Genomic DNA, 11255 nt, shown 5'->3' on the forward strand with positions numbered 1-11255 from the left:
TGAAGAATGAGGCATATGGCTAAATGTCCTATTGATTAGTAACTTTGAAGAAGGAAAATATAATTTGCCTCTGAAAACTAGGGCAGTATCCAGTAGGTCCCAGAGCCATCTGGGTACCCAGACATCTGTTTTTATAGTTCTTAGTGAAACTACTGAAAAGAAGCGGCACAATTTCCCAACATTTTAGTTAGAAAACATTGGAAAATATAGTGTGGCCCTTAAAGCATTGTGAAAGTGATTAGGAAACACACACATGCACAAACACACACACACATACACAAGCAATAAAAACCCAGGGATAAAAATTCTGGCCCATTCACAAAAGTTTTCATCTTTTGCTCTCCAAATATTATACCCAAATGTGGCTCATCCCATGTGTTCAGAAATAGCAATGCTGTGTTGAGATGGATTGTATCTCACTTCCTTAGCAAGAAATCCAAGGATGCTTTTGATGATTTTTCCCTCATCATTTCCATTCGTTTCTGCAGACAGAAGTTATGAGGACAAGGTCACATACACCATTGTCAAGCCCAAAATCCCACCAAGCCAGGAAGAACACCTCTTGTTCCAACAGCAACTGAAAAAGGGAAACAGTTCCATGGATGAAATTCAGAAACTCAAGCACTGGCAAATCCATACAAGTAAACCGGAAACTACTCAGCAGGTAAATTATTCATAGATCTTGCCAATGCTTATACTGAACATTTGAGGATAACATTTGGACCACTGCCAATAAATGGGATTTGTATTCCTTGAGTGTCAAATGTAAAATCCTTCTTCTGGAATAATTATTGCTATTAAATGTTACACTGGGTTTTTCAAATGCTCAGATAAAGCTCAGCAAAAAAAGTCTTTGGGCTGCAGCAGTGTTTACCAAATTTGCAGGCAGGAAAATGGGGTGAAAGAAAATGTAAACAAATTCATAAGGCGAGGACTTCCACCTGGGCAGTAGCCTCAGTGGAAGAAATTCCCTACTGTTATTGTCCCTTTTATTGATATATGGGTAGCAGAAAGGCTATAAGCTACTGAAGAGCTGTCCAAACAATGGAAAATTAGCATTCAAAAATATGTCACTAAATAAGTGCAATAAAACTATTCTATTCTCTTTTGAAAGATCTTCTAAAAAAATTATCTGCCAGCAACTGAATGAGATGTGATAAGGAAAAAATGCAAGACAACCGGTCTGCACAATATTAGTTAGAAGTATTGCATCTATATTAACTTATGGCACTTGTACCTTGCCAATATTTCATTCCCCAATCCCTTGAAAATAATTTAAATTCAATCAAATCAGCCAAAGTTCTTAATTTTTTATGATTTTATTCCATATATTTTTTGCTCTGTTTCTCTAAAGTGTTTAGAGTTATTGGCAGGCTGAAATAAGGTTGGGAAAATAAGGCAGAAATATTTTTGCCATTCGTCTAGGTTGCTTTCTGGGAATTATGAAGTAAATTGTAGTCCAACACTTCTGGAGTATACTACTTTCCTCTGATTGAAACAGAAAAGATCAAGGTTGATCTCTTTAAAATAATTACTTTTGGCCTTGGGGAATGGATAGCAATAGCGATAATGTTTCGGGTTTTTTTCTTGGATAATTTTTCTCCAAAATCCATTTGGTAGCAAATAGTGAATTGAATAAGGAAAAAATGTTTTTATAAGGATTTCCTTTGATATAACTTTTATGAGTGGACTATTAAAAAGCTTGTTTTGAATAACCAACTGCTCTTAATGATTGTTTTGTTTCTCTTGTTTCTGTGTTGTTTCTTATTAAAAACAATACGCCATTTCACAGATTCTATTCTGAGAAAATATCAGAGGTGGAAAAGATGTATGGTAAATTACATTTTACAAGTATTAAAATTATGTTATGAAAGTGGCTTGACTAAATTAGTAAAGTCCATTGAAAGACTTCTCTAGATTTTTCCAGAATGTTGTAGGCAACTGCCAATTTTTGCCTTCTTATTATCATTCTAGGTGATGGGATATTTCAGGGAGCAACTCAATACAGACAATGAAAGTGGACTGTAATTTCCTTTACAGCAGGGATCATCAAACTTGGAATTCTTCAATCAATTGTGGGAAAGTTATTAAAGAAATAATTGAACTTTGATAGCACTGATGTCTTGATTTATGGATTTCAAATATAAATATTTATCTGGACAGTCTCTTATTTATTCTAACAAGTATTCATTCTGACAGCTGTTTCAGGAACCTAAAAAACATCCTAGTAGACATCAATAGGTGCTATTCCCCAATAAACAGGAGGAAAAATTATTTGGGACTTGATTTTTTTTTCATAATTATGCAACTGATTCCTTTTGTATTATTTATTTAATGTATGGTGATATTACAATTAGCCAAGTCACTACAGTGTTAGTACAAAGTAGTTATTTGGCTGCTGATCTTTTTGGCAAATTGTATCTTATTGTCTCTTATTGGCACATTGGAATATAATCCTGTAGCAAAATCCAAATGGACAAGGAAATATATCTGTTAACAAAAAAAATCTCAAAATGTTTATATTGGAATATTTGAGTAAAAAAATATTCTATATAGGGATAAATTGGTGGCAAAACTGCACATTTTATGACTGTGTATATCTTACAAAGATATTCACATTATTATGGATAATAAAATGTAAAACAAATTATACTAATACTTTCCATCCAGATTACCAGAGAGAAACTCAGATGACAAATCAAGAAAAGATCCCACAAATTAAATCAAATCAAATCTTTATTGCGATAATAGACCAGCATGAGGAGGGTGAGTTACAGTCATTAAACATCCTAGAGAATCTAAGAGAATTCTTGTGAGTTTACAGGAGCTTAAAAGGTTAGTATGTGGAAGACTAGCAAGTTTTAGAGCATTGTATATGACAAACTAAGTGCTCATTAAATTTAATTTATAGCACAGATTGTCATTTGATAAATTTTGAGTGCTGCTGAATATTGTATGCTGTAATAGTGTTGGTATCTGAAAGCGACAGGATAGTGTATTTACACATGCATAAACACTTACACAAAGAGAGAGAGAGAACACACACACATACACAAATACATACGGATTGGATTTTTTTTTTTCATTCCTGACCAACAGAATCACTTTTATTCACAATTCAGATGATAAGTCATATTACAGGTAGTCCTTCACTTGCAACCAAATTAGGACCCAACTTCTGCATTAATGCAATCGCTAAGTGTGTTGTGCCCAATTTATTATTATTATTATTATTATTATTATTATTATTATTATTATTATTATTATTATTATTATTATTATTATTATTATTATTATTATTTTGCTGTTGCCATTGAGCAAATGACTGTGATTGTTAAATGAAGCATTGACTTTGCTTGTTGGAAGCCAGCTGGGAAGGTCACAAATGGCAATCATGTGACCCTGTCATGAACCCATGCTGGTTGCCATTGAATCACAATCATGTGACAACAGGGACATTGTGATAGTTGTATGTGCAAGAACCGTTCATAAGTTAGGTTTTTTTCCCATATTGCTATAAATTCAATGCTAAATAAATAGTCATGAATCAACAACTACTTGTAGTTTGATCCTATTTTACTTTAGGGCTATGCAGAACATTTGATTAGAAACCATATACTAAATGTGGATGGTTTAGAGAGCCACTTCCCATCCCCCCCCCCCGCCATAAAGCAATTGGTGAATTTTGGAGTTCTGCAAATTCTCAGTAATTGTCAGGATTGGGAGGGGGGGCTTATCCAAAATTAACAAGACTAGCTTTTATTTTTCTTGGATTTTTTTCATGTGGTTTATCTTATTTCAAATAAAAAGAGCTAGAGAGTTTCTCTAACAAATGTTGGAATGGATGGCATTGCTTCAAAGAACTCTTCCAGAGGGTGTTGTTAAGGGCAAAATGGTGCTGATCTCATGGAATCACTTCCTCTAGTATCAAATTGATGTGCGTCTCTTAAACATGGAGAGGAAATATCCACTAAAATAAACCATGGTTGGAAATTTGACAGAAAGGTGCTACCAACAAAGCCGCAGAGCTTCAGGATAACTTAAGACAAGCAGGATAATTTTTTCAGAATATGTCCATTTTTTCAGAGTAAGGATTTTTGGAAACTGCATTATACAAAGGAACAGTCTGGTGTAGTGGTTAAGGCACCAGAGTAGAAACTGGGAGATCATGACTTCTAGGCATAAAGCTATAAGAATGAAACAGTGGCAAAGTATTCCATTTTTCTAGGCACTATTTCAAAATCTATCGGGACTAGTCCAGCAGTCAGCAGGAGACAAAAAGTATATTATAGTAAATAAACTGCACTAAGATTATTTATTCCATGACCCTTTCCTGACAGGACTATCAGAATTAAATAAAGTTCTCAAAACAAAACTATTAAAGGATTTTTTGGCACAAAACATTTATTTATAAGAAGAGGCCAAAACAATCTAGGTCAGGGGTGTTAAACTGGCGGCCCATGGGGCAGATGCGTCACGTGCAGGCCACGCCCACCTCGTCTCTGCAAAGGCAAAAAGCGTCAAAATATGTCATGATACGTCATGTGACACGATCGGTTTGACACCCGTGATCTAGGTGCTAAAAGTACTATATGATATTTGAAAATAAGTTATGTATCAATATTTTCAATGTATCAATATTAAACACTTCTTCTTCATATCCGTTATCGGACGTTGGCAATCATGTTGGCGATCCTGTTTTTATCAGCAGCCGCACAAAAAAGTGCTGCTGAGTTTTATCCAAACCAGTCCCTTAGATTTTGAAGCCATGATGTTCTTCGTCTGCCTGGACCTCGTTTGCCTTCAATCTTTCCCTGGAGGATTAAATGGAGTATGCTGTATTTTTCTGGGTGTCGCATCACATGTCCGAAATATTCTAATTTTCATTTTTTAATTGTTTTGATGATTTTCCTTGGCTTTCCCAGGCGGCTTATCACCTCCTCATTTCTGATCTTGTCAACCCAGCTTATACATAACAGCTGCCTGTAAATTCACATTTCAAATGCTTCTAGTCTCTTCAGGTGGCCTTCTGTCAGAGACCAACTCTCTACTCCATAGAGCAGGATAGAAAAAATATACCATCTGACAAGCCTGATTTTCAGTCTTAGGCTTATGTCGTGACTGCAGAAGACCTTTTTCATTTTGAAGAATGCTGTTCGAGCTTTCTCTATGCTAGTCTTTACTTCAGTGGTCATGTCCCAGCTTTCATGTAAATTAGAACCGAGATGCGTGATCCTTTCAACTTTTTCTAATGGTATTCCTTCTGAATTTATTGGTGGTAAATTAACGGATTGTTTGCTGATGACCATGATTTTGGTTTTTGAGGTGTTAAGCTTCAAGCCATATTTTTCAGATATTTCTGTGACTGTTGATGAGGAGCTGAAGGTCTTCATGCTTACTGGCAAGCAGAACTGTATCGTCAGCATATCTTAAATTGTTGATCCAAATACCGTTTACTTTGATGCCAGCATCGATGTTCTCCAGTGCCTTGGAGACTAGACACTAGAAATGCTAATTTTTGAACCTAGGCCAATAATTAAAAAAGAAAAAAAGAAAAGGTAATATTTCAAAAAAAAAAAATCACCGTATATCTCTCCTACTGTGGAGTTGCTTCATGAAAAGCTCAGATAGATGTCCCTGCTTTAGAAAAAAGTAACTGACAGAATTTGACAGTTGCCTTTCCACAATATTTATTCCAATATGTTTAGAGAGAAATTATTTGAGATCTAAAAGAAGCCACTCTTTTGTCAACAGGAGATGTATTAAGCACCTGGGGGGGGTGTTAAAGATCACAAAGAAGATAAATCATCTTGGTTTGAGGGCAATTAAAAGGATTTTTGTGTTTTCACTATGGTGCACTTATTTAAGATTTCCACTAAAGCAGGCATGTTAAACTCGTGACGTCACGTGACATTGCACAACGTATCGGGCCGGTTTTACCATTGCTGGCAATGGGGTGGGCACAGCTTCCACGTGACGCATCCGGCCCACGGGCCATCAGTTTGACACCTCTGCACTAAAGCCTTCATATATTTCCCATCTTAAAAGGGCAAGAAATAGTGCATTTAATGGTGCCATCACTTTTCTGTATCCATGGTCAGAGACAGCTCTAAACTTGCTGAGGGCCCCTGGTCCTACAAAGTGCCTCCTCCTATTAAGAGGTATTTTTCCCCCTTTAAAAAAAAACACATCCTGTAAATGGATGTGACTTGTAGCCTGCAAAATATTTCTTGGGTATAAAGTTTTAAAATGTAAATAGAAAACAATCGTGCATTTATGAAATATGTGGCAGCATTTTCTTTAGGTAACCAACTTCTCCAATGTTTCCAGACATGGACAGAAGCATCTGCCAAAAATGCATAGCTCTAAATATAGATTTTACTTTGAAGCATAAGGAAAGCGGGCTTTCAGATTTATATAGCTTTTGAGATTTAAATATTTCTAAACCCTCTTAGGCACATTATAGCAATAAATGTCATAGTTGGGAAATATCATAATATAATATCAATAAAACTCACGAAAGCATACCATGAAAGCATACTAATAAACCACCATCACTTAAACTTCTTGCCACTCTATTAAAAGCAGAGTCATAGCCAAAACCTAAAACATAACAATAAAACTTATTCAGGTATTCACAAAACCCATTACTCTATATACAGTTAAGGTGTCCATGTAAGTGATAAAGACTTTTGAAATGTTATTAAGAGAATATCTGCAGCTCAGCATTGAATTGAGGAGTTCTTGGTGTTCCTTGAGCATAGTTTGCTTGCAGAAGTTTCATTACCCAACATCATCATTGCATTGAAAATTATGGATTTCATAGAGGATTGATATTTACACTATGTTAAGGATGTAGTAATAGGCTGAAGCAAATAACACCCTATCTTATAGCAGCAGTAATAAAAATTAAATTTGTTTAGGCATAAGGCCATATCAGAATACAAAATACTAAGACCATGTACCATATATACGATAACCTATTAGATACTTAGCTCCATTACTTTTTTTTTTAATTTAGTGTTGGTAGCCTATTCTTTAACAATATTAGAGCAATCTAGATAGCATTAAATGGATTTTTCAAATGTGCTGAGCCAAACAGTGACTTGTAGCAATAAAATGTAATTTATTTTAATTAAAATTGCCCATACAAGTCTTCCTAGATCCAATTTCTTTTTGCCTTCATCAAAAACTTTCAGGATAGACGTGAATCTGTTTGTAAAAAATATTATTTAATTATTATGAGAACTAATTCTGATTCTGAGGCTGCATATCCTTCAGAATTTCAAAGTTTTAAGTATCTTTGTGGGGAAAGAGATAAATTAATTCATAAACTGATTAACAGCATTCACTAAATGTCATTTAAAAGTGAGCATAAGCAATTTAATCACTAATAGCTTTACCTGCAGTAGAAGGTGTCAGATGTATGATTCATCAGAGTGACTTTGGTGCATGACTTTTGGTCACATGTTAATATGAAACATACAGGACAAGGTTTTCATCTCTTAGATGTTTAGGTAAGTAATTAAAATTATATTGGGGTGAATTCATATAGCACTCATAGTGATTTATTATTTGTCGTGAATACAATTAAAACCTCTAGTTAGCTTCTGTTTGCTGCCCTCAGTGGCGTAGCGTGGGTTGTCAGCACCCGGGGCAAGGCAAGTAATTTGCGCCCCCCCTCCACAGTGGGCGGCGACCCAGCGGCTCGGATCGGATTCGCACAGCCAGCACTGCAGAGAGAGTGAGTGAGCCAGGCAGGGGCAGAGAGCTGCGAGTGCGAGCGCGCCCCCCCAGATGTTGCGCCCAGTGCGGCCAGCCCCCCCTGCACCCCCCACGCTACGCCTCTGGCTGCCCTCAATATCTTTTAAGGGCCACCATGCTTTCCACTTTGACTATCTCCACCATTGTTAAGAAGACAAAGTCTAAAGCAAACCAGAATTATTTGTTTCTTTGTTTCAGTTTAGCAAGAGGGATTTTTCTCCCACCAGCCCTGCTTTGTGGAACATCTTGTCCCCAGATGTGAGGAAACCTTGCCCCAAACTTCTGGTCTTCTGCAAATCTGATTATGCAACCTTATGTGGGGGACACCCCCCCTTATTAACAACACTTAGTCTCCCCATCTTGGATCTCTCCATCTCTTGCAATTATATAATGTAGTTTTACATTTTAAAAAATTTAATCTTAAATTATTCAGTTTTAATGTTTTGTTGTATTGATTAAGTTAAACACTGCCCAGAGGCCCTCTGGGACAGAGATTTGTTTGCAACTGAGGCCCATTGCAAATGGCTCCCAAAAGTCTTGGAAGCCCTGCAAGCTTGTAAAAATTGTCACTGAAATGTAACCATAGAAGAACGTAAGACTAAGAGTAATCACATTAGTCATTGTTCAATTTAATTTAGTATAATTAAAATCAAATCAAGCCTGGCCCATTTTTAAAATGAGGCATACAGTATATCACTCAAAAGTCAAATGCAACCATTCACACATACACCATAAATTGTTTGCCATCCCTAATATAAACCATGCTGAATATGCTGTGTAAATATGATTTTTTAAAAATCTCTATTTACTGATTTGGTTAAAATACATTTTTTGAAACATCTCTTTCATTGTTCCCTGTAGGGTCACTTTTGGCATCTGAATCTTTCCTGCTTATTCAGCCATACAGTATATCCATGGTGGAAGGCTCCCAGGTTCTGCCAACTCAGCTGGATCTCATTGAGTCAAACACTCTAGTTAAACAAAACTTTCTTTTCATCAGTTCTTCCCCTCCTCCCTTTTTTCAGATTTTACATACAGGAGCAAGAGGAATAATGTTTTACTTGGAAAATTGCTCAGAAGCTTTACAATTGCAATTGGACCATTTCTTTTCCCACCCAGCCCCAAATTGTCTCTTACAGTTGCAGAGGTCCAGTCTTTGTAATGGTTCCAAGGTGCATTTAAACTTCACGTGGCTGCCATTGTTCTAGAGATTTCAGAGTGAAATCACCATGGGAATTACACAAGGATTAGTTCATCAGCCTTAGGATATAAGCAGGAAGCTTTTCAGTGCATTGGTACAAAAGCTGTTAAGAACCTCTTTCTCAAAGAGAAAGAAAATGAAGGGTATCATAGTATGCCATCAGTCATTTGTTTACTAAACGAAGAAACCCTTGCTGCAAAACAGAGCTATTTGCAAAACAGAACTGCAAAGCACCCATTTCAATTCTGCTTCATTGACCAGAACACCAATATTTTATTTTATTACTGGGCTGATATGTCATCTGTTTTCAGAATAACATCTAGGATGATATAATTATGGAAACTCATTCCAGAGCTGCTGAAATCCTGCTTTTTTAATCCTCTTCTTGCTGAGCAGAGAGATCTTTCTTTCCATAAGGCTTTTACTTTGCTTTCCCTTCTCTTCTGTCACTTTGCCCACACTTAGCCTAGTGGTCTCCTCCTCCTCCTCCTCCTCCTCCTCCTCCTCCTCCTCCTCCCCTCTACAGAGCAGGAAAATCTTTGAGTCATATAAAAGTAGACTGACATAAATTTTGCTAGTTCAACTGCCAGATTCCAATTTTCAATAATCAAGCAGGCAGTTGGTGTTGTCTTTAATAATTTTGGACAGGTTAAGGGAAATGGTTGCTGGATTCCCCACCTGAATGTTACTTGCCAGAAGAAAAAGAACCATGGAGTTGACAGAGTGTAAATGGGCTTCTAGGGTGGAGCATTTAAGCATATTTCAAGTTGCCCAAGTAAATGGTCACCAGTATGGAAATGCTCCGTATTGGTAATCTGTCATGCTATTTCTGAACACAAGTCTAATGCTTTTCTGAAAAACACTAAGGTTGTGGAGTGGAGGGGTTGTGTTTGTTCATTCATTTGCTTAATTTGCTTAATTCATTTGTATGCCACTCATTCCCAAAGGTTCTGAATATCTAACCATCAGGAATATTATTTTAAAAACCCCTACAGCATTGTAAAGGACAAAAAGAAGCATACTAAGTTATGAGTCTGCCATTTTATCCCTGTATTAATAACATATCATCTTCCTGGGACACATGGACACCTGCTATCTAATAACCAAAAAGGAAAGGAAAAACTAGATTTCTGAAGAGGAGCATCTCAAAATCCAGGAGCAGCATTCCAAAATGCTCAGTTCTCCCAGTGCATCTTCTCCTTCTTCATCTCATTTTCCTCTGGTATGCAAGAGACCTGCCAGCTGGGTAATAGGCTGTGTGGAAGGGTGATGAAGGAAATAGAAAATAATTATTGATAGGCTCTGCAAAGAAGTCACTGTCCTAAAAGTTATGGCAATAGCAACTGAGGCAACCCATGGCTAGCCAAAATAATCTAGGAGCAGCAAAATGGAGCAGCAGCAGCAGCCCTCTACACCCCAGTAATATAAATAATAAAAAGTATGCTACCAGATTACACCCTAGGTCTGTCTGGGGCAGTGAACCCGATCCATGACCAAAGATGATAATTCTCCAGGAACTAAGAGAACCCAAAACCAGTCCAGATTCCATAAGACATTCTCTCCTTACTTTTCCAACCATTTTCCCAACTAATGGGACTACTCCATTAGTGTTTACAGCAGAGTTTTCCTCTTTCTTCTGTCCAAATGAAATAATGGAGGAACCGGACTGATTATTAACAGCAATGATCCCAAAGACTTCAAAGGCCACATGGAATCCTTAGATCGGAATTTTCTCATTTTTGTCATACAGTTTAATTGTCTCTAAAAACTGATTTCTCATTTATTTATTTTTCTACCAAAGGCTTCCAACTTCATCATTTTCCATCCCATCATTTTCCTTTCTAATGGATGAAATCATCTGGAGAAGAGCTGCATAGAAATATCAATAATTAAATAAGTTGTGAACTGTTTTTAGCTCTATAATATTAAGTAAAAACAAGCATGGTATAGGTAAAAGATCCCTATATCAACAGCCTACAGTAAATTAATGTTAATAGAAGTCTTACTGAATTGTAATTTTAATCCCACAATTGCAGAGGTTTCTTTCTCATTTGGCAAGAATCCTTGCCTAAGAAAAGGGAGTTTTAAAAGTCTTCTTCCCATTCCTCTACACTGTAAATTATTTTACATTGAAGTCTTTCTCTTGTTCATTCAAAATTATAATTTACAGTGTGTTATAGAAATGTCTCTCTTTCACCAAGAAGAATGATTATATCCTAATTTTAGCAACATTACCTCCTTTCCCAACGATTCAACTGTATTTTCGTGTGGCACATTTGCATGCAAATCT

General features: G+C 36.5%; 1 protein-coding gene across 1 annotated transcript in view; it reads left to right on the plus strand.

Annotated features, from left to right (window-relative positions):
* BANK1 (B cell scaffold protein with ankyrin repeats 1) overlaps positions 1–2266 on the plus strand; it is a 117818-nt gene extending 115552 nt beyond the window's left edge. The window contains exons 13-14 of the mRNA XM_029286691.1: positions 489–664; positions 1975–2266. Of these exons, the coding sequence (XP_029142524.1) occupies positions 489–664; positions 1975–2028 (230 nt within the window). The 3' untranslated portion in view covers positions 2029–2266. The remainder of the gene's footprint in view (positions 1–488; positions 665–1974) is intronic.
* The last annotated feature ends 8989 nt before the right edge of the window (positions 2267–11255 follow it).

The sequence above is a fragment of the Protobothrops mucrosquamatus genome, unplaced genomic scaffold (assembly GCF_001527695.2).
Source record: "Protobothrops mucrosquamatus isolate PMUCROS unplaced genomic scaffold, P.Mucros_1.0 scaffold_224, whole genome shotgun sequence".
Classification (NCBI taxonomy): Eukaryota; Metazoa; Chordata; class Lepidosauria; order Squamata; family Viperidae; genus Protobothrops; species Protobothrops mucrosquamatus.